The 17,532-nt window shown below is 39.7% G+C and overlaps 1 protein-coding gene across 6 annotated transcripts in view; it reads left to right on the plus strand.

Moving 5' to 3' along the window:
- CSNK1G1 (casein kinase 1 gamma 1) overlaps positions 1–17,532 on the plus strand; it is a 208,772-nt gene that overhangs the window by 53,915 nt on the left and 137,325 nt on the right. For all 6 annotated transcript variants that reach the window (XM_023185302.1, XM_023185305.1, XM_023185307.1 and 3 more), the window contains one exon: positions 15,902–16,302. In XM_023185302.1, coding sequence (XP_023041070.1) covers positions 16,122–16,302 — 181 coding nt within the window. In that variant the 5' untranslated portion in view covers positions 15,902–16,121. The remainder of the gene's footprint in view (positions 1–15,901; positions 16,303–17,532) is intronic.

The raw sequence follows: 17,532 nt of genomic DNA on the forward strand, positions 1-17,532 counted from the left end.
GGTATGCCCCTGTATTCCCAGCTATACTTGGGAGGCCAAAATGGGAGGATCACTTGAGCCCAAGAGTTCAAAGCTGCAGTGAATTTTGATCACACCACTGAACTCCATCCTGGCCAACACAATGAATCCCTGTTGCAAAACAAATCAACAAGTAAAAACAGATGAAATGTAATTCACCACATTAACAAAAATAAAGAGAGAAACCTTATCACTTTGGTGGATACAAAAAAAGTCTTTGATAATATTCACTAATAGTTCATAATAGGAAAAGCTTCACAATAGGATTTAAAAGGAACTTAATCTGATAAAGACTATACAACAATTCTATGGAAAACTTTAGGTCGGGCATAGTGGCTCATGCCTGTAATCCCAGCACTTTGGGAGGCTGAGGCTGGTGGATCACCTGAGGTCAGGAGTTTGAGACCAGCCTGGCCAACATGGTGAATGAAACACTGTCTCTACTAAAAATACAAAAATTAGCCGGGCGTGGTGGCGCACACCTGTATTCCCAGCTGCATAGGAGGCTGAGGCAGGAGAATTGCTTGAACCTGGGATGCGGAGGTTGCAGCAAGCCTAGATCCCGCCACTGCACTCCAGCATGGATGACAGAGTGAGACTCCGTCTCAAAAAAAAAGTTCCATGTCCCTAAAGGCTGTGACATAATAATAACAGTAATACGAATTATGATGTAGCAGTATGAGCTGCAGACAAAACCCCTCAAACCCCAAAGGGCTTTATTCGGCCAGGAGCATCAGCAGACTTAGGTCTCAAAAAGCTGTGCTCTCCAAGTGAGCAATTCCTGTCCCTTTTAAGGGCTTACAACTCTTAAGGGGGTCCGTATGAGAGGGTCATGATCGATTGAGCAAGCAGGGGGTATGTGACTGGGGGCTGCATGCATGGGTAATCAGAACAGAACAGGACAGGGATTTTCACGATGCTTTTCCTTACAACGTCTGGAATCTGTAGATAACGCAAGCAGTTAAGTCAGGGGTTGATTTTTAACTATGAGGCCCAGGGCGCAGCGCTGGGCTGTCTGCCTGTGGATTTCATTTCTGCCTTTTAGTTTTTACTTCTTTTTTCTTTGGAGGCAGAAATTGGGCATAAGACAATATGAGGGATGGTCTCCTCCCTTTATGATAGACAAGCTATATTAACTTTTTTTCTTTTTCTTTTCTTTTTTTCTTTTTTCCAGACAGAGTCTGGCTCTCTCATCCAGGCTGGAGTACAGTGGCATGATCTCAGCTCACTGCACCCTCTGCCTCCTAGGTTCAAGTGATTCTCTTAGCCTTCCAAGTAGCTGGGACTACAGGTGTGTGCCACCATGCCTGGCTAATTTTTGTAGTTTTAATAGAGACAAGTTTTGCCCTGTTTTCCAGGCTTGTCCTGAACTCCTGGCCTCAAATGATGAGCTCGTCTTGGCCTCCCAAAGTGTTGGGATTACATGTGTGAGCCACTGCGCCCAACCTGCATTAACTTTTTCTGTGTTTTTTTGTTTGTTTTAAAAAGCAAAGCTGAGTGCCAGTGGCTTATGTTTTTAATCCCAGTGCTTTGAGAGGCTGGGGTTGGAGGATTGCTAAAGGCCAGAAGTTCAAGGCTGCAGTGAGCTCTGATCATGCTCCTGCACTCGGGCGTAGCTGACAGAGCGAGACCCTGTATCTTAAAACAAACAACCAAAAAACCCTAAATGTGTGCTTTAAATAGATAAATTTTATGGCAGGTGAATTATATCTTAATAAAGCCATTTTAAAAAAACACAGATTTGACCCATGGAGAAATTTTGCCACAGAAAGGGGGCATAAATATAGTATTCAAGTGAGGAAGAGCATTCAGTGTGTTAGAAGAAATTTTAAGTCACTCAAGGGAAGGAGAATTAGCTCCTTTGAAAAAAATTTGTGGACATGTTAAAATCACTCACAGATTTAAAAAAAGATTGTTTTAGGGAGACAGTTGTGAGGCCAGTGCACTTTTTGCTCAATTGGGATGAATGGGTAAGTGAGTGGGCAAGCAGGATCATTTGGTTGGTGTGGCAGAAGGGAGGAGGGCTCAGGCTTTGGACTCCTCTGGCTGTGTTTGACAGCGTGACCTAGTCAGTGAACATAATTCTCTGAGTCTCAGTGTCCTCTTTGAAAAGGAATAATTGCCTTTACTAAGGCAAGTAATTCCAGTTTGACTCCACTGAATAGGTGACACAGCACCTAGAGTCAATCATTTAGAAAATGTAAATGCTTTTTGAAAGCTAAATCCCTTTAAGCATAAATGTCAGTTCCCTTCTTAAATGGCTTCTTATTGGAATATCAGCGACCTATAAAATCCTGAACAATGGACTCCTGCTACCTCTTCACTTTGCTCATTGTAATCCCTGTGTTGCTGGTCTTCTTTCACCAAAAGCCTTTCTTAATAGGCTACTGCTCTTCCCTGTCTGGAAACTGTGTTTCCTAGCTCTTGACAAGGTTGGCTCCATCTCTTCCTTGAGGACACTGTTTAAATGTGGCTTCTAATTTATATTTTCACAACAGTGTACAAGGATTCCCTTTTCTTCTCATCCACACCAATACTTGTTATCTTTAGTTTTTTTAATAATTGCCATCTGATAGAGTGAGAATGTAAGTTAGTATCTCCTATTATGCAAAACTGTATGGAGGTTTGTCAAAAAACTTTAAAATAGAATTACCACATGATGCAGCAATCCTACTTCTGAGTATTTACCGAAAAGATTTGAAATCAATTTGTTGAAGAGATGTCTGCTTTCTTATGTTCATTGTAGCATTATTCACAATAGCCAAGTTACGGAATCAACCTAAGTGTTCAGCACATGAATCAATAAAGAAAATGTACACACACACACATGCACACACACATATACATATTCAGCCTTAAAGAAGGAATTATGTCATTTGTGGCAACTTGGATGGAATTGGAGAATATTTTATTATGCTAAGTGAAATAAGCCAGGCACTGAAAGACAAACACCGTGTGTTCTCACTTATATGTGGAATCTAAAACAATTGAACTCGTAGAAGCATACAGAGGCTGGAGGGTTGAGGAAGTGGAGAGACCATGGTTAAAGGGTATAGAATCTCAGCTAAGGGATATATATAATATATATATATATATTTAATTCTGTTGTACAGTGTGGTGAAGATAGTTTTTGTACATTTTTAAATTACTGAGAGAATAAATTTCAAATATTCTTACCACAAAAATGTTAAGTATTTAAGGTAATGGATATGTTTACTAGCTTGATTTAATTATACATTATATTCATAAATTATAACATTACTTTGTACCCCTTACATTTATATAATTATAAATTGTCAACATACAATTTAAAAAAATTTTTTAAATAAATGTGTCTTCTAATAAAAGGCTTCCCACCCCTCTGTCTAAAACTCTTCCATGCTGTGCATGGTGACACGTGCCTGTAATCCCAGTTTCTCAGGAGGCTGAGGTGGGAGAATCTCTTGAACCCATGCGTTCAAGGCTGCGTTGCACTGTGATCGCACCATTGCACTGTGATCGCACCTGTGAAGAGCCGCTGCACTCCAGCCTGGACTACATAGCAAGAACACATCTCTAAATATGAATAAAATAAAATTTTCCTCTTTGATTTCACTGTAATCCTTAGTTTAGCAGATCTTTGATATGTAGCATGGTCCTGATTTGTGGTTTTTTTATTCATGTGTTGGTGAGGCCCTCTCTATACTAGAAGTTCTGTGAGCAGAGGAGCTATATATGTCAAGTTCACTGTCACATCCTCGGTGGAATAACCCAGTTTTAGTCACACAGGAGGCACTCACTGAATAGTTATTTATTAAAAAAAAAATTTTTTTTGCCATATACCTACAACCTTCTTTTATTTTTAAGATTAAAACAAAAAATGTTCTTGGTGTTTGAGTTTTCTCTTTTTCTTTTTCTTTTTTTTTTTTTTTTTGGCTTCCAGCAGGAAACAACTACTTTGAGATTTTTTTCTTACGTTTTAAAAATTATTATTATTATTATTATACTTTAAGTTCTGGGGTACATGTGCAAAACATGCAGTTTTGTTACATAGGTATACACGTACCATGGTAGTTTGCTGCACCCATCAACCCTTCACCTACATTAGGTATTTCTCCTAATGCTATCCCTCCCCTAGCCCCCCACCCCGCAGCAGACCCTAGTGTGTTATGTTCCCCTCCCTGTGTCTATGTGTTCTCATTGTTCAACTCCCACTTACGAGTGAGAACATGCGGTGTTTGATTTTCTGTTCTTGTGTTAGTTTGCTGAGAATGATGGTTTCCAGCTTCATCCATGTCCCTGCAAAAGTCATGAACACATCTTTTTTTTTATGGCCTCATAGTATTCCATGGTGTGTATGTGCCACATTTTCTTCATGCAGTCTATCATTGATGGACATTTGGGTTGGCTCCAAGTCTTTGCTATTGTAAATAGTGCCGCAGTAAACATACGTGTGCATGTGTCTTTATAGTAGAATGATTTATAATCCTTTGGGTATATACCCAGTAATGGGATTGCTGGGTCAAATGGTATTTCTAGTTCTAGATCCTTGAGGAATTGCCACATTGTCTTCCACAATGGTTGAACTAATTTACACTCCCACCAACAGTGTAAAAGCATTCCTATTTCACCACATCCTCTCCAGCATCTGTTTCCTGACTTTTTAATGATCGCCATTCTAACTGGCGTGAGATGGTATCTCATTGTGGTTTTGATTTGCATTTCTCTAATGACCGGTGATGATGAGCATTTTTTCCATATGTTTGTTGGCTGCATAAATGTCTTCTTTTGACAAGTGTCTGTTTATATCCTTTGCCCACTTTTTGATGGGGTTGTTTGTTTTTTTCCTTGTAAATTTGTTTAAGTTCTTTGTAGATTCTGGATATTAGCCCTTTGTCAAATGGATAGATTGCAAAATTTTTCTCCCGTTGTGTAGGTTGTCCGTTCACTCTGATGATAGTTTCTTTAGATGTGCAGAAAGAAACTCTTTAGTTTAATTAGATCCCATTTGTCAAGTTTGGCTTTTATTGCCATTGCTTTTGGTTTTTTGGACATGAAGTCTTTGCCCATACCTGTGTCCTGAATGGTATTGACTAGGTTTTTATCTAGGATTTTTATGGTTTTAGGTCTTACGTTTAAGTCTTTAATCCATCTTGAGTTAATTTTTGTATAAGGTGTAAGGAAGGGGTCCTGTTTCAGGTTTCTGCATATGGCTAGCCAGTTTTTCCCAACACCATTTATTAAATAGGGAATCCTTTCCCCATTGCTTGTTTGTGTCAGCTTTGTCAAAGATCGTATGTGTGGTGTTATTTCTGAGGCCACTGATCTGTTCCATTGGTCTATATATATCTGTTTTGGTCCCAGTACCATGCTGTTTTGGTAACTGTAGCCTTGTAGTATAGTTTGAAGTCCGGTAGCCTGATGCCTCCAGCTTTGTTCTTTTTGCTTAGAATTGTCTTGGCTATGCGGACTCTTTTTTGATTCTATATGAAGTTTAAAGTAGTTTTTTCCAATTCTGTGAAGAAAATCAATGGTAGCTTGATGGGGATAGCATTGAATGTATAAATTACTTTGGGCAGTATGGTCATTTTCGCGATATTGATTCTTCCTATCCATGAGCATGGAATGTTTTTCCATTTGTTTCTGTGCTCTCTTATTTCATTGAGCAGTGGTTTGTAGTTCTCCTTGAAGAGGTCCTTCACATCCCATATAAGTTGTATTCCTAGGTATTTTATTCTCTTAGTAGCAATTGTGAATGGGAGTTTACTCATGATTTGGCTCTCTTGTTTGTCTGTTACTGGTGTATAGGAATGCTTGTGATTTTTGCACATTGACTTTGTATCCTTGGACTTTGCTGAAGTTGCTTATCAGCTTAAGGAGATTTTGAGGCATGGTCTCACTCTGTCGCCCAGACTGCAGTGCAGTGGTGCAACGTCAGCTCATTGCAATCACCACCTCCCAGATTTAAGCAATTCTCGTGCCTCAGCCACTCGAGTAGCTGGGATTACATGCATGCACCACTACACCTGACTAATTTTTATAGGCGTGAGCTACCACACCCAGCGACTTTTTTTTTTTTTTAAACTATTTTTTAAGAAGACTGGCTCTCACTATGTTGTGCAGGCTGGAATGTAGTGGCTATTCACAGGCCTGATCATCATGCACATCAGCCTTGAATTCGTGGGCTCAAGTGAGCCTCTCACCACAGCCTCCCAAATATCTGGGAATATATGTGTGTGACACCACACCTGGCTTCACAAAATACTTGTTGATTGAACTAGGAACACTTTGAATAAATGTAGTGGTTTGTATTTTTCCTTTTTGACACCTGGAAATTATCCAAACTCCTTCAGTAATTTCTATTATTCTTTAAGGTTCATTTATGTAGAAATAGTATTTAAAAATGCATATGTAAGCTGGGCACGATGGCTCACGCCTGTAATCCCAGCACTTTGCAAGGCTGAGGCAGGCGGATCACCTGAGGTCAGGAGTTCGCAACTAACCTGGCCAACACAGTGAAACCCCATCTCTACTAAAAATACGAAAATTAGCTGGGCATGGTGGTGCATGCCTGTAATCCCAGCTGCTTGGGAGGCTGAGACAGGAGAATCCTGGGAGGTGGAGGTTGCAGTGAGCTGAGATCGTGCCACTGCACTCCAGCCTGGGTAACAGAGCGAGACTGTCTCAAAAAAAAAGTGAATAAAATAAAATGCATATGTATGTATGTTTTTCTTTTTTCCTTTTTTTTTTTTTTTTTTGAGATGGAGTCTAGCTCTCTTGCCGGGCTGGAGTGCAGTGGCGCGATCTCGGCTCACTGCAACTTCCGCCTCCTGGGCTCAAGTGGTTCTCCTGCCTCAGCCTCCCGAGTAGCTGGGATTACAGGCACGTACCACCATACCCAGCTAATTTTTGTATTTTTAGTAGAGACGGGGTTTCACCATGTTGGCCAGGATGGTCTCAATCTTCTGACCTTGTGATCTGCCTGCCTCGGCCTCCCAAAGTGCTGGGGATTATAGGCGTGAACCACCGTGCCCAGCCTCTTTTCCTTTTTTTTGAGATAGAGTCTTTCTCTGTCACCCAGGCAGTAACACAGTCATAGCTCATTGCAACCTCGAACTCCTAGGCTGAAGGGATCCTTTCACCTCAGCCTCCCAAGTAGCTGGGACTACAGGTACACACCACTGTGCCCAGCTAATTTTTTTTTTTTTTTTTTTTTTTAGAGAGACACAGTCTCACCACATCACCCAGGTTGGTCTTGAACTGCTGGGCTCAAGCAGTCCTTCTGTCTTGACCTTCCAAAGTGCTGGGATTACAGGTATGAGCCACCACACCTGGCTTTTTTTTTTTTAAACAGTTATTTAAATCTTCTTTTCTTGTACAAGATACAGTACATTTCACATATGTCCCTTTTCCTGTTGGAGAAGGTGAATCAAGTGGAGGGAAGTAAATTGATATTGAGACTGAGAATAAAATTGCAGATTTCTAGCCTGATTTTTCTACCTCTCACCTACTTTGTGCCTATGTAAATAGGCTGTTTCTTCATCGCCAGGAAAAAATGAAATAGGAGCTGACTATTGACAATTCCAGAAAGCACCCAGATAAGAATACTTAGAATTGGATCTAAAACAAAACCTACCCACCTCTTTTTTGGGGAGAGACAGGGTGTTTGTCTCCCAGGCTGGAGGGTAGTGGTGTGATCACAGCTCACTACAGCCTTGACCTCCTGGGCTCAAGTGATCTTCCTGCTTCAGCCACCCAAGTAGTTGAGACTATAGGCATGTGCCACCCTTCTAATTTAAAAAAATGTCTGTTTGTAGAGATGGGGTCTCAGTATGTTGACCAAGCTGATATTGAACTCTTGGGCTCAAGCGATTCTCTTATCTTGACCTCCCAGAGTTCTAGGATTATAGGCATGAGCCACCACACCTGGCCAAAATCAGTTTCTTGGCTATAAGTTTTCATCTTTTGATGTTCTCTTATGCCATTTAAAATGGGTGAAAATTTGGGTTATAGTTTTCTAATGACTGTTGCCTTTTCACAGTGATCACAGTGATAACACGTGGCACATAATTAGGGCAGGATATACCTTAAATGTCTGTTTCCCGAAACAAGCTATTACAGTGCCCTTCTTATGTACTCCTTTTAGCAACTCACCATAGCCCTAATCACAATGCATTGTAATTGCTTGTTTACTTGTGTAGTCGCTCTAGTAGCTTGGTGAAGGTTGTCACGTTCACTGTTTTATTTGCAGGGTACTTGTGACAGGTACCGTAGTCATGGTACTTGTGATTATCTTTTTCTTTCTACTCAGAATGATGGCAAGAATTATGATGTCTGGAATTTGGATTTTTTTAGCCTTATGAGATCTGTTCATTGGTTGAAAACCAAGATTGAGAACTCATTTTTGTGTGTGAGTGAGTGTGTATGTGTGTGTGTGTGTGGGTGTGTTTTATTCACTAAGTCTTTGGGAACTTACCATGCTAGGCCCTGCAAATAAAATGGTGAATGTGACAACAGTTTTTACCTTCACACAGCTAATACAAGAGTAAACAAGCAAGGGTAAACAAGCAAAACAAACAAACAGTGCAGTGTGATTACTGCTGTGGTGAGTTACTAAAAGGAGTTCATAAGAGGGGCACTGTAATTGCTTGTTTTGGGAAACATATTTAAGGTGAAAACTAAATATGAGCATAAGTTAACATAATGAAGAGCAGAGATAAAGGGGGATCCAGGTCCAGGGCCCTTTGGAAGCCTTGAAGTAAGTTTGATGTTCATTAACATAAAATGTAAGGGAACAGTTTGACAGAAATTAAGCGAAAGAGGTAAGCAAGTGCCAGATCTGGAATGACCTCAAGCCATGTAAAGATTTTGTTTTATTCTACAGAAAGTCGGAAGACTGGAAGAGGCTACTAGAGAGTTGAGGGTCCTCAGAGGTTGATGAAATCATAGAACAAGTACAATGAGAGTAAATGAGTGAGAGAGCTGGAAGGCAAATAAAATCAAAGTGCCACTATATTTTGCTTTGGCTCCCTTACTTTAATAATGAACAGCTCTTCTAAAAATGTGTATATAACTAGTGGGGCTGGGCATTGTAGCTCATGCCTGTCATCGCAGCACTGTGGGAAGCCAAAGCTGGAGGATCTCTTGAACCCAGGAGTTTGAGACCAACCTGGGCAATATAGTGAGACCTCGTCTCTACAAAAAAAAAAAAAGTACAACAGGTAGAATAGACGAATTTATGACATTGAGATTAGTTGTTTTCACTGATAAAAGTAAGGGATCTGAAGATGTAAGCCCAAAGTCATAAATTTTATTTATAATTTACTTTTTAGTTATAGGATCCAGTCATTTCCAGAGATCAACGTTATAAAGAAATAAGATAAAAATAAGTATTACAGATTAAGTGGACAGTGTTTTCTGTGCCTTTTTGGCAAGTACAATACAAAGAACATTTTTTACCCTGACCACGTAAGTTGCTGACAGGCTGGGCGCGGTGGTTCACGCCTGTAATCCCAGCACTTTGGGAGGCTGAGGCGGGTGGATCATGAGGTCAGAAGATCAAAACCATCCTGGCTAACACGGTGAAACCCCATCTCTACTAAAAATACAAAAAATTAGACAGGCGTGGTGGCGGACGTCTGTAGTCCCAGCCTATTCGGGAGGCTGAGGCAGGAGAATGGCGTGAACCCAAGAGGTGGAGCTTGCAGTGAGCCGAGATCGCACCACTGCACTCCAGCCTGGACAACAGAGCGAGACTCCGTCTCAAAAAAAAAAAAAAACGTCGCTTACAAGATGTTTCATAAATCCCAGTTCTTTAGTATACTACTAAAATGTAGTCTGAAGATTAGATATACTGTGGTGTGTGTGTATATATGTATGTACATGAAATATAGTAGTATATACTAAATACAGACAAGGTTTCGCCACATTGCCCAGGCTGGTCTTGAACTCCTGGCCTCAAGTGATCCACCTGCCTTAGCCTCCCAAAGTGCTGGGACTACAGGCGTGAACCACCATGGCTGGCCAGTATTTTGTAGTTTTGAGCATAGATTTTTTTATACAGGTTTTGTAATATAGCTTCCTAAGTTTCTTGTTGCTTTTTTTAGATAGAATTATTATTTTAATTAACAGGCTTTACTTTTAGATTCTTTAGGTACAGTTTTAGGTTTACAGAGAAATGGAGTGGAAAGTACAGAGTTCCTATATTTTCCCTAACGCTCCTCCACCCCCGTTTTCCCCTATTATTAATGTCTTTCATTACTGTGGTACGTTTGTAGTACTTAATGAACCAATATTGACACATTATAAACCAAAGTCGGTAGTTTACATTAGATATAATGTATTACACTATTTGTATTATACATTCTATGGGTTTGGACAAATGTATAATGACATGCATCTACCATTACAGTATCACACAGAATAGTTTTCCTGCTCTAAAAATCCCCTGGGTTCCACCTGTTCACCCGCTCCCCTCCTCACCCAGAATATCTGGCGACCATTGATCTTTTTACCATTTCCATAGTTATGACTTTTCTAGAATGTCATGAATTTGGAATGTAGTATTTAGCTTTTTCAAATGGATTTCTTTCACTTAGCAATATGCATTTGAGGTTCTTCTATGTCTTTTTGTAGCTTTGAATAATTCATTTCCTTTTATTACTGAACAATATTCCATTGCATAGCTATACCGCAAATTTGTTTATTCATTCACCTATTGAAGGAAATTTTAGTGTTTTCATTTTTTGACAATTACAAGTGAAGCTGCTGTAAACATTTAGGTGGTGGTTTTTGTGTGGACTTACATTTTCATTTCATTTTGGTGGATACCAAGAAATACGATTCCTGGGTCATAGGTAAGAGTATGTTTAGTTACATAAGAAACTGCCAAACTTTCTTCCAAAATAGCCATACCATTTTGCATTCTCACCAGCAGTGAATGAGAGTTCCTGTTGCTCCGTATCTTCCTTAGCATTTGATGTTGTCAGTGTTTTGGATTTTCACTATTCTAATAAGTGTATAGTGGTATCATTGTTTTAATTTGCAATTCCCTTGTGACCTATGGTATTGAGCATATTTTCATGTATTTATTTTCCATCTGTATATCTTCTTTGATGAGATGTCTGATTCAAATCTTTTGCTTATATTTTAACTGGGTTGTTTTCTGATTGTTGAGTTTTGTATATTTTAAATAACAGGCCTCTATCAAGTAAGTGTTTTGTAAGTATTTTTTCCTAATCAGTGGCTTGTCTTTTCATTCTCTTAGGAGTGTGTTCCCCAGAGCAGAAGTTTTTAATTTTAGTGAAGTTAAACTTAATAATTTCTTCTTTCATTGATCATGCTTTTGTTGGTATATCTAAGAAGTCATTGTCAAACCCTAAATCATTTAGATTTTTTCCGATGGTATATTGTAGGAGTTTTATTTTGTGTTTTACATTTAGATTGTGATCCATTTTGATTTTATTTTTGTGAAAGATGTAAGGTCTGTGTCTAGATTATTTTTGTTTGTTTGCGAGTATATGTCTAACTGTTGCAGCACCATTTGTTAAAAAGACTATCCTTTCTCCATTGAATTGCCTTTGCTCCTTTGTCAAAGATTGGTATATTTGTATGAATCTATTTTTGTGTGAATAGACTATATTTGTGTGAATCTATTTCTGGACTTTCCGTTCTGTTCCATTGATTTGTGTATTTATTTATTTATTTATTTGTCAATATCACACTGTCTTGAGTACTGTAGCTTTATAGTAGTTGTTTATCTATCTATCTATCTATTTATTTATTTATTTATTTAGGTGACAGGGTCATAATGAAGTGGTGCAGTGGCACTATCATAGCTCACTGCAGCCTTGAACTCCTGGGCTCAAACAGTCCTCCCAGTTCTGCCTCCTCAGTAGCTGGTTCCATAGGCGTGCACCACCTTGCCTGGCCAATTTTTATATTTTTTAGAGACAGGATCTCGTTTTGTTGCCCAGGCTGCTCTTGAACTCCTGGGCTCAAGTGATTCTCCCACTGTGGCCTCCCAACGCACTGGGATTACAGATATGAGTCACTGCACCTGGCCTTTTGTTTTGTTTTGTTTTAGCTTAAATGCATTTCAAGCCTTGTATTGGTACTTAAATTGTCCTACAGTGTCTTTTAATTTGTCCTATAGTTTTTGATAGTTTTATAAACACACATTCATGTGTGCACATGAGCACACAGATACCATTTTTGCTTAATGTTTGCTAAATACTTACCCTGGGCGTGATACTGCTTTTGAAACTTACCCTGTGTTTTAAACATCAGGTTGATCTCATTCTTTGAAAACTTACAATTGGAATGACAGATATTGGTACAAAAACCATTGGCAACCCAACATAAGGGGAAATTTGTTGGGGTGTTTCTTAGAATAATTTTTATCCTTGACCAAAAAAATTTAAAAGAAAAAAGACTTACAAGGAGAAAGACTTTTGTTTTTGTCATATTATTTCTGTTTTGGACAGTAGCATGGGAAATGATGCCTGAAGCTGAAACTCATAACCACAAAACAGCAAGCATGAGGACCAAAAGCAGTATGTGGTGGATGAAGGAAGTAGTAGATCAGAAAGAACCTGGTTTGCTTTTGAGTTTCACATACACTTACCGTATGATCCAGCAGTCCTATACCTATAAATAATTTCATCATAAGTTGTGTAAGAAGAGAGATTTAGAAGCCTGGCAATCTCTCTTTTGATTATTAACAAAAACCCAGGGTGTTTTGACTTTGAAATTTAAATATTTATATGCCTCACTTTTGATAAAGCCAATATATGAGAATCTGAAATACACAAACAGTAAATTAGTGAAACTTTTTTTGATGCTTTTATAATACGACTTAATTTTCTTTTAGACTTCATGCAACCTCCCATATACTGTTTTACATGAATTTAAGTAGAGTTCAAATGATAAGCCAAAGAGTTTGTAATTGAGCAGAGGGTAGTGATAAAGAAATAGGATTCTAAAAAACGTAGTAACTTTAATTTCTTAAATGAGAGATGCCACATAAAGTAGTATTGAATATTATTCATCATTCTTTCTTTTTTTGAGGCGGAGTTTCGCTCTTGTTGCCCAGGCTGGAGTGCAATGGTGCGATCTCAGCCCACTGCCACCTCCGCCTCCCAGGTCAAGCGGTTCACCTGCCTCAGCCACCCAAGTAGCTGGGATTATAGGCGCCCACCACCATGTCTGGCTAATATTTTTTTGTATTTTTAGTAGAGACAGGGCGTCACCATGTTGGCCAGGCTGGTTTTGAACTCCTGACCTCAGGTGATCTGGCCACCTCGGCCTTCCAAAGTACTGGGATTTTAGGCGTGAGCCACTGTGCCCAGCCTCATCTTTCATAATTATAGATTGAGCAATGCTTATGTCCCATGCATAGATTAGAAAATTGACACAGCACCTTTAGTGTCAGTTTTTGTCATGGTTGTGGGAAGTAAAGTGATTGTTCTGTTCTACAAGTAGGTGTTACGAACATTTTTCCCCAGCTGAGTGAGATTTTTGACTTTTTTTTTTTTTTTTTTTGACAGAGTCTTGCTCTGTCACCCATACTGGAGTGCAGTGGCACAATCATGGCTCACTGCATCCTTGAACCTCCCAGGCTCAAGCAGTCCTTCAACTTCAGCCTCCCCAAGTCACTGGGACCACAGGTGTGCACCACCATGCCCAACTAATTTTTTTTTTTTTCCTTAAGACGGGGTTTTGCTCATCGCCCAGGCTGAAGTGCAATGGCGTGATCTCAGCTCACTGCAACCTCCGTCTCCTGGGTCCAAGAAATTCTCCTGCCTCAGCCTCTCGAGTAGCTGGGATTACAGGCCAGCACAACCACGCCTGGCTAATTTTTTTGTTTTTAATAGAGACGGGGTTTTGCTATGTTGGCCAGGCTGGTCTTGAACTCCTGACCTCGGGTGATCCACCCACCTTGGTCTCCCAAAGTGCCAGGATTATAGGCATGAGCCACCATGCCTGGCCCTAATTTTTAAATTTTTTGTAGACATGGGGTCTCTCTATGTTGCCCAGGCTCATTTCAAACTTCTAGGCTCAAGTAATCCTTCTACCTTGGCCTCCCAAAGTGCTGAGATTACATGGACGAGCCACCACGCCCAGACAATTTTTGGCTTTTTATAGGGTTTTTTTAAATTTAATTTTTAATATATATTTTTTAAATTTAATTTTTAATTTTTTTTTTTTTTTTTAGAGACAGGGGCTTTCTGTGTTGCCTAGGCTGGAGTTCAGTAGCTATTTACTGGCATGATGATAACACATTCCAGCTTTAAACTCCTGGGCTTGAGCAGTACTCCCATCTCAGCCTCCCAAGTAGCTGGGGATTGTAGGCACATACCATTGCACCTGGCTTCTACAGGTTTTTAGAATTCTAATTCTTCTAATACATACATGTAAGTAAACATGGATAATGAGGGCTATGTGTGATTATTCCACCTAATGTTATACTAGTCTAAGTGCAATGGAAGAAATTAATGCAAAGTATTATAAAAATAACATCCATTTGTTGGAAGAAACAGAGTGAGCAAAAATGAAAAATATGAAGAGACATAGACAATGTAATACAGTTTCTAAATCTTATAAATGATGCTATCGTAGTGATAATTTTTTAAAATTTGTGAGTTCATTGAATACTTATAAATTGACTGAATTGGACTAAGACACATTCTGCCTCTGTCCTCATATTAACTTATAATGGAAGGAAATATAGTTGGCAGTCTCACACATAGACATACTCCTAATAATTACGATTTTTTTTCTCTTTCTAATATCATTTGAGGGATTTGGATTAAAGACAAGGATAATCAGGGGATAGTGGATATAGTTGGAAATAGGAGAAACAATAAGGAAATATGAATTCTTAATGTTGTTCATGTAGGAAGTTCAGTAGTTGCTGACCTCCTTGCATTGCTTTGATTTTTTTTCCTTTACAGAATATACATTATAAATGTAAATCTATTGTAAAGCAAAGCAAACAAAAAATGAAAATAAGCAGTTTATTTAAACTATAATAAAGCAAACAGAAGCCAGGCACAGTGGCTGATGCCTGTAATCCCAGCACTTTGGGAGGCCAAAGTGGGTGGATCACCTGAGGTCAGGAGTTCGTGACCAGCCCAGCCAACATGGTGAAACCCCATCTTTACTAAAAATACAAAAAATTAGCTGGGTGTGGTGGCAGGCACCTGTAATTCTAGCTACTTCGGAGGCTGAGGCAGGAGAATCGCGTGAACTTGGGAGGCGGAGGTTGCAGCGAGCCTAGATTGCGCCATTGCACTCAGCCTTGGCAACAAGAGTGAAACTCCATCTCACAAGTAAATAAATAAAGCCAACAGATTGTATTATTGGATTATGTGCCCACTTGTAGAGTCAGCTGACAGCTTTTTGCCTGTTACTTTAGTAGGGAATTACAGGTGTCCTCAGGAAGTTTAGAGTATAGGCATCTTTGCTCTGTTGTGTAACTGGTGATGATAACCAAACATTTGTTCTAATTCTTGGCAAAATTAAAAGGAAGAGCTTAAAATTAAATCGTCCTCAGTTTCCTTAACTTGGTTTCAGCACTGCTATGTATTTCTGTTAGCCAGTGATGAAAAAAACAACAGTTGTCTTTCTTTTTGGTCATATGTGCATTACTAGAAGAAAGCATTTTATATTTAAGGCTTGTGTGTTTCCTTAGCTTCTATGGTTTGCAGCCTCCTGAGCTTATGATACCATGTGAATAACTAATCTAGATGTTAAACTGTTGGAGGATAGAAAACCAAAACCCATTTCAGGAAGCTATGCATTTTGCTCACCTTTGGATAGGATTCATTCTAATTAGTAGAGACTTTCTGAATTTGTTTTAAAATTTAATTTTTAACTACGTGTTTTCTTGATTTTTACCTAGGTTACAAGATGTTCAACTAAGCTTGAGACCTAGTGACTACATTTCCTACAGGAACAAATCAATGATTTTTCATCTCCCGGAGATATATTAGAAACAAATATGGTGCTAAAAGAACTCCTTACCTTTCTCTGACTACAATTTATTTGTACATACTTTTGTATTGAAGAGAGGTATACACACTGAAGCTACTTGCTGTACGGAGACGCTGTCCTGTAGGATCATGGACCATCCTAGTAGGGAAAAGGATGAAAGACAACGGACAACTAAACCCATGGCACAAAGGAGTGCACACTGCTCTCGACCATCTGGCTCCTCATCATCCTCTGGGGTTCTTATGGTGGGACCCAACTTCAGGGTTGGCAAGAAGATAGGGTGTGGGAACTTCGGAGAGCTCAGATTAGGTAAGAACTTGGTTATGTCAGTGACTTCTACTAACAACAATACCTGTAATAAGCTTTGGTGTGTTTCAAGACGAGCCGTTTATAGTTTTGCAAGAAATTTTTCTTAAGGAGAACCTATTGTTATAGGAAATAATTTGTGAAGGGGCACTATGGTCATTATCAATTATTTGTTATCCAGGGCTCATCTGTCTTTATGTGTGTGCAATGGGCTTTTAAATTTTCTACCAGTTCTGAGATTTTCTGATGAACATAGAGTTGCATACAGGTATCAGTAAAATGCAGACTCTGATTTAGGAGGTCTGAGGTGGAGCCCCAGATTCTGCATATTTTTGCAAACTCCAGGTGATGCAGATGCTGTTGGTCCTTTAAGAAGGGCATAAGGCCTTGGTTTAATTCAGACTCTGCCTCCCGGGTTCACGCCATTCTCCTGCCTCAGCCTCCCAAGTAGCTGGGACTACAGGTGTCCGCCACCACATCCGGCTAATTTTTTTGTGTGTTTTATTAGAGATGGGATTAGCCAGGATGGTTTTGATCTCCTGACCTCGTGATCTGCCCACCTTGGCCTCCGAAAGTGCTGGGATTACAGGAGTGAGCCACCGCGCCCAGCCATTTATATACTTTTTAATGGCTCTCCCTTGATGAGTGGGATAGAGAAAATAGAAGGCTGTATAAATATATGAAGCTGGAGATTAGCTTGGAGAATGTGGAAAGGTCATCTTTGAGGCTAAAGTATTTTCTTTTTCTTCATAGCTCTTGAGACTGTGGATTAATATGAAGACTCATTTTAAGAAACTTTGGCTCTTGTGGGGAATGGTGGGAGGGTGGGAACATAATGTAATTATGTTTTTACCTCTGCTACTTCCTTTTTTTTTTTTTTTTTGAGATGGAGTGTCACTCTGTCACCCAGACTGGAGTGCAGTGGTGCGATCTCAGCTCACTGCAACCTCCACCTCCCAGGTTGAAGTGATTCTTTTGCCTCAACCTCCAGAGTAGCTGGGACTACAGGCATGTGCCACCATGCCCAGCTTATTATTATTATTATTTTTGTATTTTTATGGAGACGGGCTCTTGCCATGTTGGCCAGGCTGGTCTCGAACTCCTGGCCTCAAGTGATCCACCTGCCTCGGCCTCCCAAAGTGCTGGGATTGCAGGCATGAGCCACTGCGCCTGACCACCTCTGCTATTTGTGATGGTCCTGCATAGAGAACATGGACAAAATCTTACCTCTGA

The sequence above is a fragment of the Piliocolobus tephrosceles genome, chromosome 6, assembly GCF_002776525.5.
Source record: "Piliocolobus tephrosceles isolate RC106 chromosome 6, ASM277652v3, whole genome shotgun sequence".
Taxonomy (NCBI): domain Eukaryota; kingdom Metazoa; phylum Chordata; class Mammalia; order Primates; family Cercopithecidae; genus Piliocolobus; species Piliocolobus tephrosceles.